Below are 24,639 nucleotides of genomic sequence, written 5' to 3' on the forward strand. Positions count from 1 at the left end.
TGAGGGGCACTGGATAACCCCTTATGGGTCCTAAATTAGGAACTCTCCTCTATAAAGTTGGAGAGCCCCTTTGCATGCGACTCTCTGTCTTTTCGTCTTTGAGGAAACCTCCTGCGGGCGACTTCTGGGATAATGGGTGTGTGAGCGCAGACCTTGGCAGTTGTCTTTATGGTCGCCCCCTCTCCCATCAGATAAATGCCGCTTTTTAGTGTCTTTACAACTTCCGAGATGTATCTCAGCAGCAGGACGAGAAGACAATAAATAGCTTTATTAGCCGCATAACTTTCCTCATTTATGTGGCGGCACATTTCATAAAAGTGATATGTGACCCGGCCTGATAATGGACAATGTGTGATCGCCGGCCTCCTTTGTTTTGCAGGAGTTGGAGCGTGTTACTTCTCTCCAGGCGAGTCTTCAGCTGGCTGCTGTCATCTGCACTAATGGACGGAGGTAACGACCCGAGGACACTGACGGATACTCTTCTATTGGATTGTCATTTGGAGATAGAAAGGAGAAAGGATGCCGAGCGTGGTTTTCTTTTTCTACTTTCTAATGTCGTTCTTGAAGGTTAATCGTACCAGAAATGTCCTGGTCGAGACCCCTGCTTGTTGTCATAGGACAGAGCGATTCATTGCTTGCTCTCTGACTCTGAGAACGTAGAAGACCGTCATGGCCGCTGGACTAAGGTCCTGCCAGTTGATCAGTTCATCTTGGAGAGGCCCAGTCACCATTTTAATCCATGCATTGAGGTCCAAAACTATAAAAGTTAAGGAGCCCTAGTCTAGACAATCCTCCGAGAGCTAAATATCATTATTAAACTAATGATTGCTTACTTGTACTGATCTGAATCTGAAATTTGGGTCACAGCATAGCCCGTGCCTCCCCGCTGTCCTTATATTCTAGCATGGACCATGCCTCCTCTCTGGCTTTATATTCTGGCATAGCCTGTGCCTCCCCGCTGTCTTTATATTCTAGCATAGACCATGCCTCCCCGCTGTCCTCATATTCTAGCATGGACCATGCCTCCCCGCTGTCTTTATATTCTAGCATAGACCATGCCTCCCCGCTGTCTTTATATTCTAGCATAGACCATGCCTCCCCGCTGTCTTTATATTCTAGCATAGCCCGTGCCTCCCCGCTGTCCTTATATTCTAGCATAGACCATGCCTCCCCGCTGTCTTTATATTCTAGCATAGACCGTGCATCCCCGCTGTCCTTATATTCTAGCATAGACCATGCCTCCCCGCTGTCTTTATATTCTAGCATAGCCCGAGCCTCCCCACTGTCCTTATATTCTAGCATAGTCCGTGCCTCCCCGCTGTCTTCATATTCTAGCATAGCCCGTGCCTCACTGCTGTCCTTATATTCTAGCATATCCTGTGCCTCCCCTCTGTCCTTATATTCGAGCATAGCCTGTGCCTCCTCTCTGGCTTTATATTCTGGCATAGCCTGTGCCTCCCCTCGGTCTTTATATTCTAGCATAGCCTGTGCCTCCTCTCTGTCTTTATATTCTAGCATAGCCTGTGCCTCCCCGCTGTCTTCATATTCTAGCATAGCCCGTGCCTCACTGCTGTCCTTATATTCTAGCATAACCTGTGCCTCCCCTCTGTCCTTATATTCGAGCATAGCCTGTGCCTCCCCTCGGTCTTTATATTCTAGCATAGCCTGTGCCTCCCCTCTGTCTTTATATTCTAGCATAGCCTGTGCCTCCCCGCTGTCCTTATATTCTAGCATAGCCTGTGCCTCCCCTCTGTCCTTATATTCGAGCATAGCCTGTGCCTCCCCTCGGTCTTTATATTCTAGCATAGCCTGTGCCTCCCCTCTGTCTTTATATTCTAGCATAGCCCGTGCCTCCTCTATGTCTTTATATTCTAGCATAGCCTGTGCCTCCCTTCTGTCTTTATATTCTAGCATAGCCTGTGCCTTCCCTCTGTCTTTATATTCTAGCATAGCCTGTGCCTTCCCTCTGTCTTTATATTCTAGCATAGCCTCTGCCTCCCCTCTGTCTTTATATTCTAGAATAGCCTGTGCCTCCCTTCTGTCTTTATATTCTAGCATAGCCTGTGCCTCCCTTCTGTCTTTATATTCTAGCATAGCCTGTGCCTTCCCTCTGTCTTTATATTCTAGCATAGCCTGTGCCTCCCTTCTGTCTTTATATTCTAGCATAGCCTGTGCCTTCCCTCTGTCTTTATATTCTAGCATAGCCTCTGCCTCCCCTCTGTCTTTATATTCTAGAATAGCCTGTGCCTCCCCGCTGTCTTTATATTCTAGAATAGCCTATGCCTCCCCGCTGTCTTTATATTCTAGCATAGCCTGTGCCTCCTCTCTGTCTTTATATTCTAGCATAGCCTGTGCCTTCCCTCTGTCTTTATATTCTAGCATAGCCTGTGCCTCCCCTCTGTCTTTATATTCTAGAATAGCCTGTGCCTCCCCGCTGTCTTTATATTCTAGCATAGCCTGTGCCTCCTCTCTGTCTTTATATTCTGGCATAGCCTGTGCCTCCTCTCTGTCTTTATATTCTACCATAGCCTATTCCTCCTCTCTGTCTTCTTATTCTAGAATAGCCTGTGCCTCCCCTCTGTCTTTATATTCTAGCATAGCCTGTGCCTCCCCTCTGTCTTTATATTCTAGCATAGCCTGTGCCTCCCCTCTGTCTTTATATTTTAGCAGAGCCCATGCCTCCCCTCTGTCTTTATATTCTAGCATAGCCCGTGCCTCCCCTCTGTCTTTATATTCTAGCATAGCCTGTGCCCCCTCTCTGTCTTTATGCTCTAGCATAGCCTGTACCTCCTCTCTGTCTTTATATTCTAGCATAGCCTGTGCCTCCTTTCTGTCTTCTTATTCTAGCATAGCTTGTGCCTCCTGTATGAATTTATATTCTAGCATAGTCTGCGTCTCCCCTGTCTTTATATTGTAGCATAGCCTGTGCCTCCCCTCTGTCTTTATATTGTAGCATAGCCTGTGCCTCCCCTCTGTCTTTATATTGTAGCATAGCCTGTGCCTCCCCTCTGTCTTTATATTGTAGCATAGCCTGTGCCTCCCCTCTGTCTTTATATTGTAGCATAGCCTGTGCCTCCCCTCTGTCTTTATATTGTAGCATAGCCTGTGCCTCCCCTCTGTCTTTATATTGTAGCATAGCCTGTGCCTCCCCTCTGTCTTTATATTGTAGCTTAGCCTGTGCCTCCTCTCTGGCTTTATATTCTGGCATAGCCTGTGTCTCCTCTGTCTTTATATTTTAGCATAGTCTGTGCCTCCTCTCTGGCTTTATATTCTAGCATAGTCTGTGCCTCCTCTCTGGCTTTATATTCTAGCATAGCCTGTGCCTCCCCTCTGTCTTTATATTCTAGCATAGCCTGTGCCTCCTCTTTGGCTTTATAGTCTAGCATAGCCTGTGCCTCCTCTCTGGCTTTATATTTTAGCATAGTCTGTGTCTCCTTCTATGTATTTATATTCCAGCATAGCCAGTGCCTCCTATCTGTCTTTACCTTTGAGCATCGCGTGTGCGTCTTCTGTGTCTGCCTTTAAACCTAGCCCGTGCCTCCTCTGTGTCTTTTTCAGCATAGCTCATGCCTCCTCTGTGTTTGTCTTGCACCATGGTCTTTGTCATTTTTTATGCTGCAGCATAGCCTATGCCTCCTTCCTGTTTCTATCTCATCAGCATAGCCTCTGTCTTTTTTTATTTCTTTTTTACACTGGTCCAGCCTGCCATCCTTCACAATTTGTACGTCTGCGTTGTTCAGTAACATCCATCTGACTGACTAGTGCAGCGAGTTCCACTTTTCCCATCACGCCTCTTTTATTATTTTCACTCCTGTTACTAGATGTCTAGCGGTGCTGTGAGTGCTGCCCGGAGGTGTCATCCACAGCCGCTCATGGTGATAACTGTTACTGTAATTACAGCCGTGCTCTCCTCGGAGCGGTAGAAATATAGATTTCTTCTCATATTTGCTCACTTCCATTGTATTTCCAACAAGAAATTCAATATTTTCTCACAAGTAACTGAGCTGAATATACCAGCCGGCTCCTTACAGGGAATCTCTCACGATGACTGGCACTAATTCTCCCCGATTATGATGCCAGAGGTGATGCCCATACTGCAGTGCTGGCAGCAGGGTAGTAAACTTTATGATAAATGCTAGTTTTTTTTAAAATCTCATTCTCAAAAACTCTGCTTTCTGTCAGTGATTGAAAACATTCTTGTTTTATATTTAGGATCGACCAAACTGTAATAATGAAGTTTGGGACTAAATATGTGCAAATGAAAGACTGTGTGGCAGACCATTTTTCCTCCTTCAGTATGCCCGATCCAGATTTTCTCCTTCAGCATGCCCGATCCAGATTTTCTCCTTCAGCATGCCCGATGCTACTTTTCCTCCTTCAGCACGCCCGATCCTACTTTTCCTTCTTCAGCATGCCCGATCCTACTTTTCCTCCTTCACCATGCCCGATCCTACTTTTCCTCCTTCAGCGTGTCCGATCCTACTTTTCCTCCTTCAGCGTGCCCGATCCTACTTTTCCTCCTTCAGCGTGCCCGATCCTACTTTTCCTCCTTCAGCGTGCCCGATCCTACTTTTCCTCCTTCAGCACGCCCGATGCTACTTTTTCTACCTCAGCACGCCCGATGCTACTTTTTCTACCTCAGCACTCCCGATGCTACTTTTTCTACCTCAGCACTCCCGATCCTACTTTTCCTACCTCAGCACTCCCGATCCTACTTTTCCTCCTTCAGCATGCCCGATGCTACTTTTCCTCCTTCAGCATGCGTGTTCCTACTTTTCCTCCTTCAACATGCCCAATCCTACTTTTCCTCCTTCACTATGCCCGATCCTACTTTTCCTCCTTGCTACTTTTCCTCCTTCAGCATGCGTGTTCCTACTTTTCCTCCATCAACATGCCCAATCCTACTTTTTCTCCTTCACCATACCCGATCCTACTTTTCCAACTTGCTACTTTTCCTCCTTGCTACTTTTCCTCCTTCAACATGCCCAATCCTACTTTTCCTCCTTCACCATGCCCGATCCTACTTTTGCTCCTTGCTACTTTTCCTCCTTCAGCATGCTTGTTCCTACTTTTCCTCCTTCAACATGCCCAATCCTACTTTTCCTCCTTCACCATACCCGATCCTACTTTTCCAACTTGCTACTTTTCCTCCTTGCTACTTTTCCTCCCCCAACATGCCCAATCCTACTTTTCCTCCTTCACCATGCCCGATCCTACTTTTGCTCCTTGCTACTTTTCCTCCTTGCTACTTTTCCTCCTTCAGCATGCGTGTTCCTACTTTTCCTCCTTCAACATGCCCAGTCCTACTTTTCCTCCTTCACTATGCCCGATCCTACTTTTCCTCCTTGCTACTTTTCCTCCTTCAGCATGCGTGTTCCTACTTTTCCTCCTTCAACATGCCCAATCCTACTTTTCCTCCTTCACCATACCCGATCCTACTTTTCCAACTTGCTACTTTTCCTCCTTGCTACTTTTCCTCCTTCACCATGCCCGATCCTACTTTTGCTCCTTGCTACTTTTCCTCCTTCAGCATGCGTGTTCCTTCTTTTCCTCCTTCAAAATGCCCAATCCTACTTTTCCTCCTTCACCATGCCCGATCCTACTTTTCCTCCTTGCTACATTTCCTCCTTGCTACTTTTCCTCCTTCAGCATGCGTGTTCCTACTTTTCCTCCTTCAACATGCCCGATCCTACTTTTCCTCCTTGCTACTTTTCCTCCTTCAGCATGCGTGTTCCTACTTTTCCTCCTTCAACATGCCGAATCCTACTTTTCCTTCTTCAACATGCCCAATCCTACTTTTCCAACTTGCTACTTTTCCTCCTTCAACATGCCCAATCCTACTTTTCTTCCTTCACCATGCCCGATCCTACTTTTGCTCCTTGCTACTTTTCCTCCTTCAGCATGCGTGTTCCTACTTTTCCTCCTTCAACATGCCCAATCCTACTTTTCCTTCACCATACCCGATCCTACTTTTCCAACTTGCTACTTTTCCTCCTTGCTACTTTTCCTCCTTCAACATGCCCAATCCTACTTTTCCTCCTTCACCATGCCCGATCCTACTTTTGCTCCTTGCTACTTTTCCTCCTTGCTACTTTTCCTCCTTCAGCATGCGTGTTCCTACTTTTCCTCCTTCACCATACCCGATCCTACTTTTCCAACTTGCTACTTTTCCTCCTTGCTACTGTTCCTCCTTCAGCATGCGTGTTCCTACTTCTCCTTCTTCAGCATGCCTGATCCTACTTTTTCCTTCTTCATGCCGTATCCTACTTTTCCGCCTTCAGCACACCCAATGCTACTTTTCCACCTTCACCTTGCCTGATCCTAATTAAAAAAAAATCCTAAAAACATCTTGCAGAAAATCCCGCTTTCTACAGCAGAGTATACTGAGAACTGAGATATAATAAGCCAACAAGTCATGGCCTTCTAAGAGCAGCGGCACACAGGTGATTTTTTTCGTAATATGTTTTAGATTGAACAAGTTTGCATATTTTGTCAATTTAACCTAAAAAAAAAAAAAAAAATAAAAATGAAAAAATATATAAATTTATATGAACCGTAAAGTGGTGTCAAACATTCTGCAACTCATTCCGCCACTCGACGGAAATATACAAAAAGTTTAAAATTCTTGAAAAAGTGAAAAAAAAAAACAACAAACCTGAGCACCTAAAGCCCAAACAAATAAAGTCAGTCCTTAAAGGGCTATTCCTAATTTTTTAAAGGTGTCGTCTATTCAGTGGATAGGTAATAATTAGAGAATTGATCTGTGGGAATCTGACCGCCAGGACTCCCACTGATCCTGAGAACAAGGTGACCTCTTGGAATGCTGCGTGTGTGCATGTGCGGGAGTGTTGGCTGCGCATGCGTGAGTGACACCGCTCTGTTTGTCATCTGCTGAGCTGTAGGTGAAGGTCGATCAGTCCCAGTGTCTGGCAGAGTGAATGGAGCCGAGTCGTGGACAGTCCGTTAATTGGTGAAGCTCTGCAGTTGCTGAACTGACGGCCACCAAACAATTTTCTCATCAATGTAACTTCTATTTTTTCCTCCACAGATCCCTAAATACTGCAAAAGAAGGCTTTACGCAGGCCAGCCTGGGGCTACTGGCCAACCAGAGAAAACGGCAGCTATGGATCGGTCTGCTGAAGTCTCTGAGGACTATAAAAACGCTGGTAAAGACGGCTGTGCCGGATTGTATTATTTATGCATTTATCGGCAGCTAATTAATCATTTCTTTCCGCTTTTCCAGCAAAGAACGGACGTCCGTCTGAGTGAAATGCTGGAGGTAGGTGGATTTCCATTGATCCGGGTCTCATATGCAACTCAATGGATGAGATTAATTAGTTCTGTCTCATGTCATACAAATCGGGATCGTCAATGCTTACTGCTCCCATAGAGGACACAAAGGTGCGCTCCCCCGCACACACAATTATTTACTGACGTGGCAGATGGATCGCTGTTTTTTTTTCTGCTTAACTTGCATTCTGGAGTATATACCTACCTGATATCAGGATGCACATGCCATGAAGTGGGGGTGAGGGGGGCAATGTGTCACCTAAATTAAATCGAAGTCTTTATTTTCCAATAGTTTTTAATTAAATTTTCAGTACATGGTATGGAGGCATCCGTCATGATTCAGTCACCGCATTCGGAAATGTGCTGTACAGCAGGGCCCGCTGTGCGGGAGGGCGTCGTGAGCCCGCTGTGCGGGAGGGCTGCAGGAGGGTGTCATTGGTCCACTGTGTAGGAGGGCGTCGTGGGTTTGCTTTGCGGGTGGCGCCGTAGGGTGCAGTGGGCCCTCTCTGCCTGGGGGGCAACGTGAGCCCGCTGTGCAGGTGGGCATTGTGGGCTCTCTCTGCCAGGTGGGCATCGTGGGCCCGCCATGCTGCGGGAGGGCACCATGGTCCCACTCACCATAGAGACAACCTGCCTCAGTGTCAGACTGGTGCAGTGAGTACACCACGTGGCTCTGCTGCTCTATGATTACTCTCAACAGCAGGAGTAGCCGGAGGAATGGAGGGTATTTTGTTTTAAGGGCCTGTCACACTAAGCGATATCGCTAGCAATATCGCTATAACGTCACTGGTTTTGTGACGCAGCTGCGATATTGCTAGCGATATCGCTATGTCTGATTCTTACCTCCGACCGCTCCCCCGCTGGTTATCGCTGATCGCGCGAGAACGGCCTGGGCCGTTTCTCGTCGTCAGCTTCCTGTGGCGCCGACGAGTAAGTAGCGACCCGACCGCTGCTGTGTCGCTGGTGAGATCTGCCTGTGTGGCAGCTCACTAGCGACCACTTAGCGATGCACCAGCGATCCATATCGTTGTCGGGATCGCTGGTGCATCGCTAAGTGTGACAGTACCCTTAGATTTAGCGGTTTCATTTATGTAACCCTGGACATCCTTTTCGAAATCCCCTTTTTTCCCTGGCGGCAAGAGCTAAATAAAGGGGCCAGCTGCTCACATGCCCGGCCCCATCCGCCGATCAAGTTGCTCGGGTATAATAGGCTTGAATGACGCATGCGCGTCCTGCCGCTCTGCTCATCTTCTCACAGTTGTTGGTTTGGCTGCTCCGGGGTAATGAAGGATGCAAGTTCCCCGTTTTTGGTGATTATTTGTGACGTATTCAATGGGATGGTGATGACATGTTTTGGAATACCCCTTTAATTCACCTAAAACCTAATGCTGGCCCTATGTCGTGTGTTTATAGGAAGAAGACTACCCCGGAGCCATCCAGCTGTGCCTGGAGTGTCAGAAGGCAGCGAGTACATTCAAGCACTACTACTGTATAAGGTACATATCATGGGGGCTCCGATCACCTACTGTACGGCCATATGGTACGACACAACGTGTAATACCGCAGCAAAGGCCGTGGGAACACTTCTTACCATATTCTTCCATCCGCCCATCCATTCTCATCCAGTATCTGTACATATCATCCTGTGTGATGTCGGTGTGCGGACGGTTATTGTTCACTTCCCGCCATTCTGTACCAGCTCCAGAAGACGTACATCCTGTGTATTATATGGTGCCAAAAGGTTGAAGGAGTCGTCATCTTAGAACAACTAATCGCCTGTCCAAGATGGGTGATAACACAGGGCGGCGAAGGTGCCACCGTCAGAAATGTTTGCCCGGAAGGGTCTGTTCACGTCATACGCTGTGCCAGAGTGTTGAGTATGTTGTACAGGAGTATGTGGTAGACATGCTTTATTTATAGGATGTTGTTGCTGCAGTGCTGTGGGGGAGACTGCTGGCTGGCGCACTGTCGTAGATTGCTGCGGGCATGCTCTGTGGGGGAGAGTGTTGTGGGAGCGCTCTGTGGGGGAGAGTGTTGTGGGTGCTCTCTGCGGAGAGGACAGTGTTGCAGGCGAGCTCTCTGTGGTGGAGAGAGTGTTGAAGGTGCTCTCTGGGACGGGAGAGTTGCGGGCGAGCTCTCTGGGAGAGGACAGTGTTGCGGGCGAGCTCTCTGGGAGGGGAGAGTGTTGCGGGCGAGCTCTCTGGGAGGGGAGATTGTTGCGGGCGAGCTCTCTGGGAGGGGAGAGTGTGGCGGGCGAGCTCTCTGGGACGGGAGAGTTGCGGGCGAGCTCTGGGATAGGACAGTGTTGCGGGCGAGCTCTCTGGGAGAGGACAGTGTTGCAGGCGAGCTCTCTGGGAGGGGAGAGTGTTGCGGGCGAGCTCTCTGGGAGGGGAGAGTGTTGCGGGCGAGCTCTCTGGGAGGGGAGAGTGTTGCGGGCGAGCTCTCTGGGAGGGGAGAGTGTTGCGGGCGAGCTCTCTGGGAGGGGAGAGTGTTGCGGGCGAGCTCTCTGGGAGGGGAGAGTGTTGCGGGCGAGCTCTCTGGGAGGGGAGAGTGTTGCGGACGAGCTCTCTGGGAGGGGAGAGTGTTGCGGGCGAGGTCTCTGGGAGGGGAGAGTGTTGCGGGCGAGCTCTCTGGGAGGGGAGAGTGTTGCGGGCGAGCTCTCTGGGAGGGGAGAGTGTTGCGGGCGAGCGCTCTGGGAGGGGAGAGTGTTGCGGGCGAGCTCTCTGGGAGGGGAGAGTGTTGCTGGTGAGCTCTCTGGAGGGGAGAGTGTTGCGGGCGAGCTCTCTGGGAGGGGAGAGTGTTGCGGGCGAGCTCTCTGGAGGGGAGAGTGTGGCGGGCGGGCGAGCCCTCTGGAGGGGAGAATGTTGTGGGCGAGCTCTCTGGGAGGGGAGAGTTGCGGGCGAGCTCTCTGGGAGGGGAGAGTGTTGCGGGCGAGCTCTCTGGGAGGGGAGAGTGTGGCGGGCGAGCTCTCTGGGAGGGGAGAGTGTGGCGGGCGAGCTCTCTGGGAGGGGAGAGTGTGGCGGGCGAGCTCTCTGGGAGGGGAGAGTGTGGCGGGCGAGCTCTCTGGGAGGGGAGAGTGTGGCGGGCGAGCTCTCTGGGAGGGGAGAGTGTGGCGGGCGAGCTCTCTGGGAGGGGAGAGTGTGGCGGGCGAGCTCTCTGGGAGGGGAGAGTGTGGCGGGCGAGCTCTCTGGGAGGGGAGAGTGTTGCTGGTGAGCTCTCTGGAGGGAAGAATGTTGCGGGCTAGCTCTCTGGAGGGGAGAGTGTTGCGGGCGAGCTCTCTGGGAGGGGAGAGTGTTGCGGGCGAGCTCTCTGGGAGGGGAGAGTGTTGCGGGCGAGCTCTCTGGGAGGGGAGAGTGTTGCGGGCGAGCTCTCTGGAGGGGAGAGTGTGGCGGGCGGGCGAGCCCTCTGGAGGGGAGAATGTTGGGGGCGAGCTCTCTGGGAGGGGAGAGTGTTGCGGGCGAGCTCTCTGGGAGGGGAGAGTGTTGCGGGCGAGCTCTCTGGGAGGGGAGAGTGTTGCGGGCGAGCTCTCTGGGAGGGGAGAGTGTTGCGGGCGAGCTCTCTGGGAGGGGAGAGTGTTGCGGGCGAGCTCTCTGGGAGGGGAGAGTGTGGCGGGCGAGCTCTCTGGGAGGGGAGAGTGTGGCGGGCGAGCTCTCTGGAGGGGAGAGTGTGGCGGGCGAGCTCTCTGTAGGGGAGAGTGTTGTGGACGAGCTCGCTGGAGGGGAGAGTGTTGCAGGTGCTCTCTGGAGGGGAGAGTGTTGCGGACATGTTCTGTGGTGGATCCTTGCGGGCACACTCTCGTGCTCCATGGTTGGTCGTTGCGGGCGCACTCTGAGGAAGAGTGTTTTGGGCTTGTTCTATGAAACATCTCTGTAGGGGGACAGTGTTGCGGGCGTAATATGTGGTGAATTGTTGTGGGTGCGTTCTATGAGGTAGAGTGTTGCCAGCATGTTCTGGAGGAGATTGTTGTGGGCATGTTCTGTGGGGATCGCTGGCTGTGTGGTAGATTGCTGCAGGCTTGCTCTGTGGGGAAGACCGTTGCGGACGCGCTCTGTGGGGGAGACTGCTGGTGGCACGCTGTGTGGCTGATTGCGGTGGGGACCACTCTGTGGCGGAACGTGTTGCGATCGTGCTTTGTGGTTTATTGTTGTGAGTGCGCTATGTGGAGGATAGTGTTGCGGGTGTGTTCTCTGGTGGATCGTTGTGGGCGTGCTGGGTGGGTTCTGTGGGGTAGAGTGATGCGGTTGTGTGTTCTGTTGTGGATCGTTGCAGGCTCGCTATCGTAATCTGTTGTGGGCCATTGCGGACGCACTCTGGGGGAGATCTTTGTGGGAGCGCTCTGTGGGGGAGAGTGTTGTGGGAGCGCTCTGTGGGGGAGATCGTTTTGGGTATGCTTATTACTAGAGCAGAGGTCAGTGTGCAGGGAGCCGTACAGAGCTGTGTGTTCTGCTGCCATCTTTACAATACAGTTGTTTCCCTTTGTAGTGATTTATGACCAGTTGCATATTAATGTACAGTGATACATAGAGGCTGCAGAAGCTGATAAAATTTCAAAATTTATAATGAAACCTTGTTGCAAAAATGATCTTGATGCCAACAATGCAGTATTTACATAAAGACAAGCCCCTGGCGTTGTCTGACTCTCTGCTGTAGCAGTGATTTGTCTGCATTGTAGTAATGAGACCTCCATGGGGTCGTGCTGCTATGAGGCAGGCGTATTATAATGACTTTGTCAGGTTCGCTCCGCCATGCCCTGTTCCAATTTCACTCCATCCATCCATTTTTCAATAAATTGTCAGACTTTTTTGCGACGTTTCAAGCAGTTTTACTCCAAAATTCTGGCGCAAACTACATTGATGAATCGGGCCTTAAAGGCCGTGTCCCCGGCAAGGCGTTGTGCCTAGTTCATCCGGTCAGTTTTGGCTGCCACACTCCCTTTAGAGGTAATAAAGGTAACTTGGTGAGAATTCCTCATGGCCCGAGCCCCAGCTGCAGCGCAGATCAATAACGCGTTCTCCCTCCCTCCACCTTCATGCTACGTTCTGTGCCGCGGCTCCTGTGTATCGTCATGTTCTAGGTAATTGTATTGACTTTTCTGGCATTGCGCGCTGTCAGGCTATAATCTGTGGCACTGACACATGTGGCTGAAAATGAAAACCAATCGTGGAAACCTCCAGAGGCTTCACTTATAGCGTCTTGGAATTCCCGATCGTTTTTATGGTTTCAGTAGTAAATTTAGAAGATTATGATTTTATGTGCTGTGAATGCAGATGGGCAGGAGGATTTCTAGGGCAGCAGTGCACAACCTTTCTTGGTCCATGTGCCACATTATACCACTTCTAAGGGCAGCATATCCATAGCCTATGCAATGTCTGATAGATGGAGGTTCTGCTTCTGGAGAAAGGGAGTCCCAATTCCAGAAAAGGCAAGTAAAGATTGCCATGCTGTACTGATCCTGAATTACATCCTGCATTTTACTCCAGAGCTGCAATCACTATTCTGCTGGTGCAGTCACTGTGTACATACATTACATTACTGATCCTGAATTACATCCTGCATTTTACTCCAGAGCTGCAATCACTATTCTGCTGGTGCAGTCACTGTGTACATACATTACATTACTGATCCTGAGTTACATCCTGTATTATCCTCCAGAGCTGCACTCACTATTCTGCTGGTGAAGTCACTGTGTACATACATTACATTACTGATCCTGAGTTACATCCTGCATTTTACTCCAGAGCTGCACTCACTATTCTGCTGGTGCAGTCACTGTGTACATACATTGCATTACTGATCCTGAGTTACATCCTGTATTATACCCCAGAGCTGCACTCACTATTCTGCTGGTGAAGTCACTGTGTACATACATTACATTACTGATCCTGAGTTACATCCTGTATTATACCCCAGAGCTGCACTCACTATTCTGCTGGTGCAGTCACTGTGTACATACATACATTACTGATCCTGAGTTACATCCTGTATTATACTCCAGAGCTGCACTCACTATTCTGCTGGTGCAGTCGCTGTGTACATACATTACATTACTGATCCTGAGTTACATCCTGTATTATACTCCAGAGCTGCACTCACTATTCTGCTGGTGAAGTCACTGTGTACATACATTACATTACTGATCCTGAGTTACATCCTGTATTATACTCCAGAGCTGCACTCACTATTCTGTTGGTGCAGTCACTGTGTACATACATTACATTACTGATCCTGAGTTACATCCTGTATTATACTCCAGAGCTGCACTCACTATTCTGCTGGTGCAGTCACTGTGTACATACATTACATTACTGATCCTGAGTTACATCCTGTATTATACTCCAGAGCTGCACTCACTATTCTGCTGGTGCAGTCACTGTGTACATACATTACATTACTGATCCTGTACTGATCCCGAGTTACATCCTGTATTATACTCCAGAGCTGCACTCACTATTCTGCTGGTGCAGTCACTGTGTACATACATTACATTACTGATCCTGAGTTACATCCTGTATTATACTCCAGAGCTGCACTCACTATTCTGCTGGTGCAGTCACTGTGTACATACATTACATTACTGATCCTGAGTTACATTCTGTATTATACTCCAGAGCTGCACTCACTATTCTGCTCATGCAGTCACTGTGTACATACATTACATTACTGATCCTGTACTGATCCCGAGTTACATCCTGTATTATACTCCAGAGCTGCACTCACTATTCTGCTGGTGCAGTCACTGTGTACATACATTACATTACTGATCCTGAGTTACATCCTGTATTATACTCCAGAGCTGCACTCACTATTCTGCTGGTGCAGTCACTGTGTACATACATTACATTACTGATCCTGAGTTACATTCTGTATTATACTCCAGAGCTGCACTCACTATTCTGCTCATGCAGTCACTATGTACATACATTACATTACTGATCCTGAGTTACATCCTGTATTATACCCCAGAGCTGCACTCACTATTCTGCTTGTCAAACAGTCGTGTATTGCTGAGCTAAACCTCTTTTGAAAATGAAATTGGCAGCATTTCATAAGCTGCTCGGTTTATAGAACAGAAAAGTGTATAAATTAACTCAAAATCAGAAAAAAAAAAAATGAAATTATTTTCCAAAGTTACTCAACTTTTTATGTAGATTGATACGTTAATCTCCTGTGTATTGCGGAGCTGCGCTCTGTATTAGAGGCGGTGTCGGTGCTGTGCTCCAGGTTTATCTCAGAGTCCCCCAATCACTTGACTTTTATGCTAATCGCCCGTCGTATTCTTACAGTATAATTACTTTTCGGCATTGCGCCTCGTTTTTTTGCTTTCGTTTTTACTTCTTGGCAAGTTGCACTTCTGGCCGGCTGCCACATATTAACGCGTCTCCTTGCTCTCTTATACATTTCGGCACTTATTTATGCGCACTCTCACGACTTCCAGAGTGGATCCTCGAGGCAGCAGCTTTTCTCTCTTTCATTGCTCGTCTCGACTGTAATGGCTTCTCTTTGCCAGATTTACTTTTTCTGAGAAGTAACGACATTTAGTAGTTTAGTATAGTCAGTCTCTTCATAGCTCCGGACCGGCATGATGTAAATATGTTGGCTTATGCTGGACAGGACACTTTACGCCTGTCCAGCATAAACTGACACATTTACATTATTTTATCTTAAAGTGTTTTTTTTTTTTTTGTTTTGTTTTTTTAAGGACTAACTTTTTATTACCTATCAATAGGATAGGGAGGATAGGTTGGTGATCCTTGGGACACCCTTCACGGTAACAAAAAGGAACCACTACTAGCTGCCACCACCAGCCAATAGGACACCCATTACAGCTAGAGTATGACTTCAGGGGTGCGGTTTACGGAGCAAGAGGAATGGAGCTATTACATTTTATATATTTTTTAATCAAGAAAGATAGGCAGTGTTTATAAAAGATATACAAAGATGATACTAAATGGGAACAAAACAATAAGGTATATACAGTTGTATAAGATAATAAGGAATAACAAAAGAAAATTATTAAAACTGGCTCAGATTATAGCGGAGGGAACCACTCCAATTAGGAAAATGGACCGCCATAACTGCGAACTATGACTTCCAGAATGAACCAAGAGAGACTCCCAAATTCTGCTTTTTATTAGATCAAGGTGACGCTGATATACCTCTCCTTGGTGAGCTCATCTTGGGGCTTGTTGTGTCCAGGGCTGTGGAGTCGGAGTCGTGGAGTCGGAGCTCATTTTGGTGGAGTCGGTATAAAATGGTCCGACTCCAACTCCTAAAATATATAATAAATTGGGTACAGTAGTTCAATGCAGAATGTGCTGAATATTTTTGGGAAAGTTATGAAATGTCCTATAAATGGCTGTTCTATTCCTGATCTAAGGCTACATTCACACAGTGTTTTTGCTGCGTTTTTTGAGGATACGTTTTTCAGCTGCAAAAGCAGATCAGCTTTTTAAAAAACCGCATCACCTGAAAGGTTTTTGAGCTTATAGATAATGTTTTCAATAGCAAAAGCAGATTAGAAATCTGCGCTATCCATTTATCCATATCTGTCTATCCATATCTTATCTGTACCAAAAAGAATGAAAGCCGGATAGCACACAGACTAACACTCCTTTTTTTTACCACCAGTCAGGTACACCTCATAGCTGCCCAAAAGGACGCCCAGGACAGGCATTGCACGTCTTCAGTAACATATCAGCATCAATTGAAAGTTGGAATAAATAGACTGCATTCATCACATCTTAAGGTGCAGGCTTTATTTTCAAGTGTAGGGGTGTGCAGTATAAGGTTGTGCAGCAGCTGAGGTGTGCAGTATGAGATTCTGCGGAACATTATGAGGTTCTGCCCCCCCCCCCCCCCCCAGTTTTGATCCTGGCTAAAACCGTTTCTTATACATATGGCGAACCCTAAATGAAGGTCAATGGACACAGGTGGCTGAATTGAAGGAATTGCTTAATCACCTATTTACCGTGACTAAAAAATTACAAGCTGAGGATTTAGCTCCTGGCATTTTCATAAGGGAGTGGAAGAACTTGCTATTTTGCCTGTCCCAAAGAGGAGATTTAATCGCAGATGGCATTTCTGCTTCAATGAAACGGAGAGAGACACAGCTATTTGAAAATAAAATTTTTCTGGCAGCTGTTTATGTGGACCCAAGTCATCGTATATTGCTTGATGATCAACAGCTTACTAAAGGAAAAGAAGCTCTGACTGAGGTAGCAGTTAGGATGAGTGGCCTGCAGGAGGACTGCCAGGCGCAAGAGGACTTGGGTCCTGACAGTGCTACTGCTGCCATATCTTCATCCTCATCAGATGAGGAGTTTGACAAGTATTTGGATGATATGCAGCAGGCAAAGCGTTGCTGCAAGGTAAAAGATTTCACTCCGTCTCCTATAGCAGCAGATTGACCATATTTCAGCAAAATGTTTCACTCGCTCTCAAAGAAAAAGAAAAATTCAACCGTTCATCAAAACTGACTGTGCATGAGGCAGTTCCTTTATACTTGGAAATTGTTAGAGATGTTGCCCATGTGGTTACGGCTTTGCCTCCAACTCAAGTTGGTGTAGTGTAGAGAGGTTGATCTCTAGCCTTAAAATTATTAGGTCAGATTTTAGGTCATCTATGAAGGAGGATCTGATGGAGGCAATTCTATTTCTTAGAACAAATTCATAGACTGCACAAATGTTATTTAGTATGTTTTTGTTGAAAACTTATTACATAGTGTTATATATATATATACTGTGTGTGTATATATATATATATATATATATATATATATGTGTGTAATCGATATTACATATTTACATTTTATTACAGTTTGTGTTCTAAAGTTGTATTCCAATAAATAGATATTCTGTTCTATCTAAATGTCTTGATTAGTGTATCATAAAAATGATTAAATGTCTGATGTTCACATTGTACTACAATAAATTTTTTCACTTAAATATAAGCAATATATGTGGGAGGTGGAGTCGGTGTAAGGGAAATTGAGGAGTCGGAGTCGCAGGTTTGGCTTACCGACTCCACAGCCCTGGTTGTGTCACATGCTAGATCTGTTACAATTTCATGACATACTTATCTTTCAGGATATTTTTGCCCCTGGAGGTCCCAAGCGGTAGACCTTGTCGTTATGTTTCTTATCACAATTTTACCTGTCAATAGAGATGAAACAAGGCATGGATAACATCATCCATCAGACCAATATTGAGTTGGATGGGTTCTGTCGGACTTACGGTGATGTGCGTGAATGCATTATGTATGTACCTTTGCTGCAACGCTGAAACTTTATCTTCTATAACTGTTGGATCAATGCAAATCCCAATATTCGCCACTAGCTCCTGATGCGTCTCAGAAAGATTCTTTGATCGTAGGAAGCTTTCTGGTTTGGAAGCGTACTTCACCGCCTCTGCGTACGTGAATCTCAGACTTGGTGGCAAATTTTCCCACTGTAATTACCTGCAGGAGGCCCCTACTTCAGTGGGGATAGAAGTGTCAGCTCTCCCTCTCTCCTGTTTTATTTAGTTTCTCTCTTCCCCAGTTATGATTACTTCCCTATATTCAACGTGAGCTTGATATGTCCTCTCTATGGATTTTTTTTTAGCTCATTTTATATCACTTATGTACACAGCACTTCTATATATTTGGCTTATAACGGAGGAGTGTGACCCTCCGCAGAGTAAATATAATGTTTCTGTTATTTCTCGCCTATTATTAGCGGCACTGTCACATGTTCTCCCTCTAATTGATGCCTTTCGTGTTCACACTACTACTTAGCTGCGTTGCACGTGCACAATGTGACAGACATTAGTTCTGACCCGCAGGTAGTCTAATAATGTATCTAATAAACCTGACATGCTCTCCCGTTACGTATTCATCCTATTTACTGTGTCTCGTGGTATAATTGCTGTAATTGGCTTTCTACAGATGTAGCAGAGCTGAATTAGACATTTAACTGCATAATGGCATGCTGAGTGACAGATGACTGGTCGTAGAATAGAAATCCGAGCCGGCCGGGGTTTGTTGTATCGGTTAATGCAGAAACCAAATATGTATATTTTGCTTTGTAGCTAATGGAATAGATTAGGATTATTGTGTTTTTCTAGTTTTTTGGGTTTTTTTCCCCATGTTCGACTGTAATCAACCTTTTTTTTTTTCTTTGTTTTGCAGCGAACTCAACTCAAAGCTGCAGGACACATTAGAACAAATTGAGGTAAGTCACCTATGGCCACCGCTAAAGACTTTAAAAGAGAGTGCCCAGGCGGATCTATTGTGGCACTGCGCCTAGCATCTAGCTGGAAAGGACAGCGTGCAGTGCTCCGCCCAGAGGTTTTTTCAGTTGGATTCTAGGCAAATTATACTTCATGGGGGTTGTCCCAAAATCAACATTCATCCGTAGAATAAATACTGCTTTTCTGATCCCCCCACAAATTATGATAATTCTGGTCCCGTTTACCCAGTTTATTGGGATATTGGTCATTTATGCACTCAAGCCAAAATGTGTGGGACTGATACACGTGCTTTCCTATGTCCGACGCCCGCCTAAAGGGCATTATAGCTCGGAGCACAGTACTGAACCCTTGGCCCACAACGTCGCTGCATAATTTCTTCTCCTTTTTCCAAGAGCCATAACTTGTTTTTTTTTTTTAACCTGAGTACCAACATGGCAGATGCCAACAGGCCTCCAGCTGCTTTGGCAATCTATTGGCACCCTGTGATCATGGGGTCGGGGCACTTAGGGGTAATAGGCGTCCAGATGGCGCATCTCAATTCCGCTGTCCTATGTCCAAACAAGTCAGCTCCTGAGCCCGCTCTATACCCCTGCACACGTTATATGATTTAATGGTAAGTCATGTAGTGGGAACAGGCTAACTTGAACGGGGGGGCGAAGAAAAGACACAACAGGTGAAAGAAAGTTTAAAACCAAAAAACTTAGAAAAGTAATTTTCTCCTTCGCCTCATTGGGGGCACAGATACTGTGGGTGTATGCTTCTGCCGCTAGGAGGCTGACACGAAGTGAAAAAAAAGGTTAGCTCCTCCTCCGTCGTATAAACCCTCGCCCCTATTGCGGGCGGAACTCAGTTTTTTGCTTAGTGTCCATGGAGGCACACACGTCTGGTTTTGCGCCAGACTTTTTCTTTCTTTTTTTTTTTTTTTTCTTCCCATGAAGAAAGGGTCCGATCTCCCCAAACCATCAACGGGCGAGCACGTGTTGAGTATCGTCTCCACGTATCCTCTCCCGCACCGTGGGACATATCTGGGCCGTTTTCCCCAGACCTTTTTTTTATTTTATTTTTACCGTCTATGAAGATGAGACTGGGGCAACGGATCCTATTGCAAGGGTCCGATTTCCCCAAACCATCAACGGGCGAGCACGTGCGAATGTCCCTCCACGTATCCTCTCCCGCGACGTGGGACACAATGCCGGACTTACCCCTGACCACCCCTAGGTATTGAAACCATGGGCTATACAGAGGTACAAGTCTAGTCCGTGCGGCCCCCACTGCTCCACCAATGCTTACAATGCGGTGCTGCAAGGCGGCGGACGGTCCCTCTCCTCACCCCCTGAAGGGGTTAAATGGAACTAGGGTGCCTGCTCCGTCCTATTTTGTCAAGGCCCCCTCACATACCTGAGCTGGGAAGCTGAAGAGGATCGTCAGTGAGGAGAGGGCCTGGGAGGGCTCCTGCGGCGAAGATCCGGGGCTGGAGCCCTTAGCTGTCAGATGCCACCGGCCAGTGGCTGCAGAACGGTGCGGAGAAGCCCGCGCCAGTAAGTAGCGCCATTTTTTTTGTACGCCATGGCGTTCGCGCCCCCCCGTCTCCCCCGCCCCCCCCGTCGCGGGCAGGGGATAAATTGAGGCCGCGGCTTTAGCCGAAGCTAGGCCGCGACCGTAAGTTCCGCCTCCGGGCCCCGAGTCACTTCCGGCGGCCCGCCCCCCAGGCCTGGGTAACGGGGGATAAATTTAGTCCCCGGCTTTGGAGCGCGGCTAGGCCGCGGACCCGGAAATACTGCCCCTGGATCGGTTTATATGCTGGCGGTCCGCCCCACAGCTGGTGGCTCGCGATTTTTGTGTGGAGGCGTCCAGGAACGGGGGGCACAGGACTGGGGTAAGTGCTGCCCGGGAGACCACAGGGAAACAAGGTGCTACCTCTTTCCCCCCATCCCCAGCAGCGGACAGATACAGCATGTCCGAAGAAGCAGCATGCATCTTTTGTCGGGCTGCGTTTCCGCGGGCGCAGAGCAAGAGATTATGCAAAGCCGGCGACTCCAAACGTGCCCAGGAGTCCTCCCCTGCGACCGAACCCACAATGCTGGTGAGGGCAGACCGCAGAGGACAAGGCTCGGGATTCCCGCTATGCAGCGCCCGGAACCCGACGCCTAACAGAACCTCAGGGTCCGTCCTGCCCTGCGACCGCGACCAATGTGCCAAGCCCCCCAGAGTGGGCCCTATTACTGTCACAGTTCAGGCAATTGAGTCCCTTCAGGCCCCAGATGGGGGCAGGAACAGTGGCTCGCCGGCCTTAGAGGGGACCTCCACCTCACAAGAGCCTCTCGCCTGCAGGGGCCGCTCTCACTCCAGGCAGACCCGAGGGAAAAGAATCCACACGGTGTCGCCCAGTCCATCTGGTGCCTTGGCATCCGTAAGTTCTGCTTCTCGCTCCCCGTCACCAGTGGTTGATAGCGAGCAGACCTCAGGATTCGACTCAGACGAGCCCCTTGACCCGGATACTCCAGCGTCACGTGAAATAGTGGACAGCCTCATAGAAGCTGTCAATCAGACCTTGGGGATTGAGGATGATCCCGCAGCGGCTACGGGGCATAAGGTGGCGTTTAAGCGAGTGAAGCTGCTGCACAGAATTTTTTCCTCTCGCACTGAGTTTGAGGGCATAGTGCAGTGACACAGGGAACAAACAGACAGGCGTTTCTCGGGTCAAAAGGCACTCAAAGCAAGGTATCCATTTTCCCCAGACCTCCGTAGAAAAGGGACGGAATCTCCGAAGGTGGATCCACCGGTGTCGCGCCTAGCCACTATAACCCTGTTATCCGGGCCTAGCGTTTCCTCTATTAAGGATCCCTCAGATCGCCTCATAGAGAGCTCAGTGTGCTCAGTATATAAGGTGTCAGGAGCAGCGCTCTTTCCCTCGTTCCCAGCAACTTGGGTAGCCAAGGCCATGATCTCATGGTCAGAATCATTAAACAAGGTCGCGCAGGAGCAAGAGCTACCTGCAGAAAGATCAGAAGTCGCGAGTCAGATCGCGATGGCCGGAGATTACGTAATCAATGCGTCTTTGGATGCGGCAATTGCTCGGCACTTGCGGCCGTTAACGCAATTTCTATCAGAAGAGCGCTATAGTTAAGGACATGGCATGCCCGTGGAATCTTGAAGTTGGATAAACTTATCTCCGACTCCACAGGAGGAAAGAGCGGTTTTCTCCCTCAACAAAAGGTCAAACCGCCTTTTCGCCACCCTTTTTAGGCACGTTTTCGGCCTTTCGCAACCCCGGGTGGACCACCGCGGCCAATTCCACCGCTTCAGGCCGCCCCAACCAGGATAGAGGCGGCAGGTCTCAAAAGAACCAACCCATTGGGGAGAATGCGAACTCAACAACCAGATCGAGGGGATCCAGATCCCAAAGATCGTCAGCCAAATGACTCGAGGCGCTTGACAGACGACACCAGCAAGGTGGGCGGCCGGCTACTCTGGTGTCGCCGCGTCTGGTTCAGTGTCGGGCACGACGAATGGGTAAAGGAGTCGGTGGCTTCAGGTTTCAAAATAGAATTTGTCAGATACCCTCAAAGCCAGTTTTTTCTTTCTCGTCTTCCCAGGGTGGATACCCAGGCAAGAGCTCTGTTTGAGCCATCGAATCGCTCCAGCGCAATGGGATCATTGTTCCCGTGCCAGAGCACGAAAGGACTCAGGGCTTCTATTCCAACCTGTTTGCGGTTCCCAAAAAGGATGGGTATGTCAGACCGATTTTGGACCTCAAACATCTGAACAAATTTATCAGGATCAGACATTTCCGGGTGGAGTCTTTCCGTTCAGTCATATCGGCCATGGAGCAGGGAGAATACTTGGCCTCGATCGACATCCAGGACGCATATCTGCATAGTTCCATTTTTCCTCCTCATCAAAGGTTACTGCGTTTCGCCATCAACGGTCGACATTGTCAGTTCGTGGCGCTTCCTTTCGGTTTAGCCACGGCTCCCAGAGTGTTCACAAAGGTTATGGCAGTTGTCATGGCCATACTGCATTCTTGAGGCATAGTCGTCTTGCCTTACGTGGACGACCTATTGGTCATAGGCCCTTCAATATGGGCACGCGAGGAAAATGTCAGCATCACGCTAGATACTCTTGCCCGCTTAGGGTGGCTGTTCAATGCGAAGAAGTCATCCCTTGTGCCAGCTCAGAGGATCTCCTTCTTAGGAATGATCTTCGACACTTGCCGAGGGTTGGTAATTCTCCCTCAGAAAAAAGCCCTAGCTCTCCGGCAGGGAGTCCGGACTCTTAGCCAACCAGTCCCTCGTACCATTCGTTTCGGGATAAGGATTCTAGGGAAAATGGTGGCAGCAATGGGAGCGGTACCGTTCGCCCAGTTCCATTTTCACTCCCTGCAGTACGCCCTCTTGGCAGCCTGGGATAAGAATCCTTTCACGCTTGATCGGCGGTGCCGACTGTCCTCTCAAGTCAGGCAGTTGCTCGGATGGCGGATAACCAGTTCCTCTCTGACCCAGGGGAAACCCTTCCCCCCCCAGACCATTGGTTGGTGCTAACAACCGTCACCAGTCTCCTCGGCTGGGGAGCGGTGTTTCCCCACCATACAACCCAGGGACGGTGGTCGCCACAGGAGGCACGTCTCCCGATCAACTTATTGGAGACACAAGCGATTCGGCTGGCTCTGCAGCAGTTTCATCACTTCTTAGGAGGCCGCCCCATCTGAATTCAATCGGACAACGCCACGGCTGTGGCTTACATAAATCACCAAAGGTGCACCCGCAGCAGCGCAACAATGCGCGAGGTGGGGGCACGTTCTTCAGTGGGCCAAAGCAAACCACTCAGTGATTTCGGCAGTCCTCCTCCCGTGTGTGGAGAACTGGGCGGCAGACTTTCTCAGCTGGCGGGGTCTTGCATCCGGAGAGTGGTCACTACATTCTGAGGTCTTCCAGCATATTTGTCAACTGTGGGGAACTCCGGATGTGGAGCTGATGGCTTCCAGGGTGAATGCGAAGGTACCCACATATGTTGCTCGTGCCAGGGACCCGCAAGCAATCGCTGTGGAGGCTTTGGTTCCGCCTCCCATATCTATTTCCCCCGCTGCCACTACTTCCGAGAGTTATCAAAATGATCAGGACGGAAAGGGTTCTGGCGATTCTGCTGGCCCTGGACGGGCCCGTCGAGCGTGGTACGCAGATCTAATGCAGCTGCTCGCCAACGTTCCTTGGCGACTGCCAGAGCGCCCAGATCTATTTTCTCAAGGGCCGATCTGTCACCTGAACTCAGGGGCCCTGTGTTTGACGGCATGACTGTTGAATCTTGGATTCTAACCCAGGCAGGGTTTGGAAGCAAGGTGGTCGCTACAATGGTTAGCGACCGGAAGCCGGCTTCAGTACGAATTTACCACCACACCTGGAAGGTGTTCTTTGCTTGATGTCGAGGCCGCAGTGTTTCTCCGCTGAGATTCTCGATCCCCAACATCTTGGCTTTTCTCCAGTTGGGCCTAGACTCCTGCTTGGCCTCAAGTTCCCTCAGGAGACAAATATCGGCCTTATCCATCCTGTTCCAGCGCAGAATTGCTACCAATTTGCAGGTGAAGACTTTCATCCAGGGAGTCTCCCACTTGGTACCTCCCTATAAGGCGCCTATGGACGCCTGGGACCTTAACCTGGTCCTAAGTGTTCTGCAGGAAGCTCCATTTGAACCGCTTCAGGATATCTCCTTGAGGTACCTTTCCTGGAAAGTGGTGTTCCTAGTGGCCATCACTTCTATCAGGCGGGTTTCAGAGCTGGCGGCCCTATCCTGCCGAGCTCCGTTCCTCACTTTCCATAAGGATTAGGTGGTGCTCAGACCAGCCCCTCCTTTTCTGCCGAAAGTCGTGTCCTCATTTCACATTAATGAGGATGTTGTCTTGCCTTTATTTGGTCCAGCACCGGTGCACCGTATGGAAAAGGCTCTTCACACGTTAGACCTGGTAAGAGCCCTCCGGAGGTATGTGTCGCGGACGGCGCCCTAACATCAGACGGACACGCTGTTCGTGCTCCCTGAAGGACACAGGAAGGGACTCGCTGCCTCAAAATCGTCCATAGCCAGATGGATTCGTTTTACTATTCAGGAGTCCTACCGCATTAGAGGCACG

At 48.9% G+C, this 24,639-nt stretch overlaps 1 protein-coding gene across 3 annotated transcripts in view; it reads left to right on the top strand.

The window, feature by feature from the left end:
* VPS50 (VPS50 subunit of EARP/GARPII complex) overlaps positions 1 to 24,639 on the top strand; it is a 202,727-nt gene that overhangs the window by 68,197 nt on the left and 109,891 nt on the right. For all 3 annotated transcript variants that reach the window (XM_073582038.1, XM_073582040.1, XM_073582037.1), the window contains exons 6-10: positions 380 to 450; positions 7,049 to 7,166; positions 7,244 to 7,279; positions 8,704 to 8,786; positions 18,457 to 18,499. In XM_073582038.1, the coding sequence (XP_073438139.1) occupies positions 380 to 450; positions 7,049 to 7,166; positions 7,244 to 7,279; positions 8,704 to 8,786; positions 18,457 to 18,499 (351 nt within the window). The remainder of the gene's footprint in view (positions 1 to 379; positions 451 to 7,048; positions 7,167 to 7,243; positions 7,280 to 8,703; positions 8,787 to 18,456; positions 18,500 to 24,639) is intronic.

The sequence above is a fragment of the Dendrobates tinctorius genome, unplaced genomic scaffold, assembly GCF_039654945.1.
Source record: "Dendrobates tinctorius isolate UK_male_01 unplaced genomic scaffold, ASM3965494v1 ptg000070l, whole genome shotgun sequence".
NCBI lineage: Eukaryota > Metazoa > Chordata > Amphibia > Anura > Dendrobatidae > Dendrobates > Dendrobates tinctorius.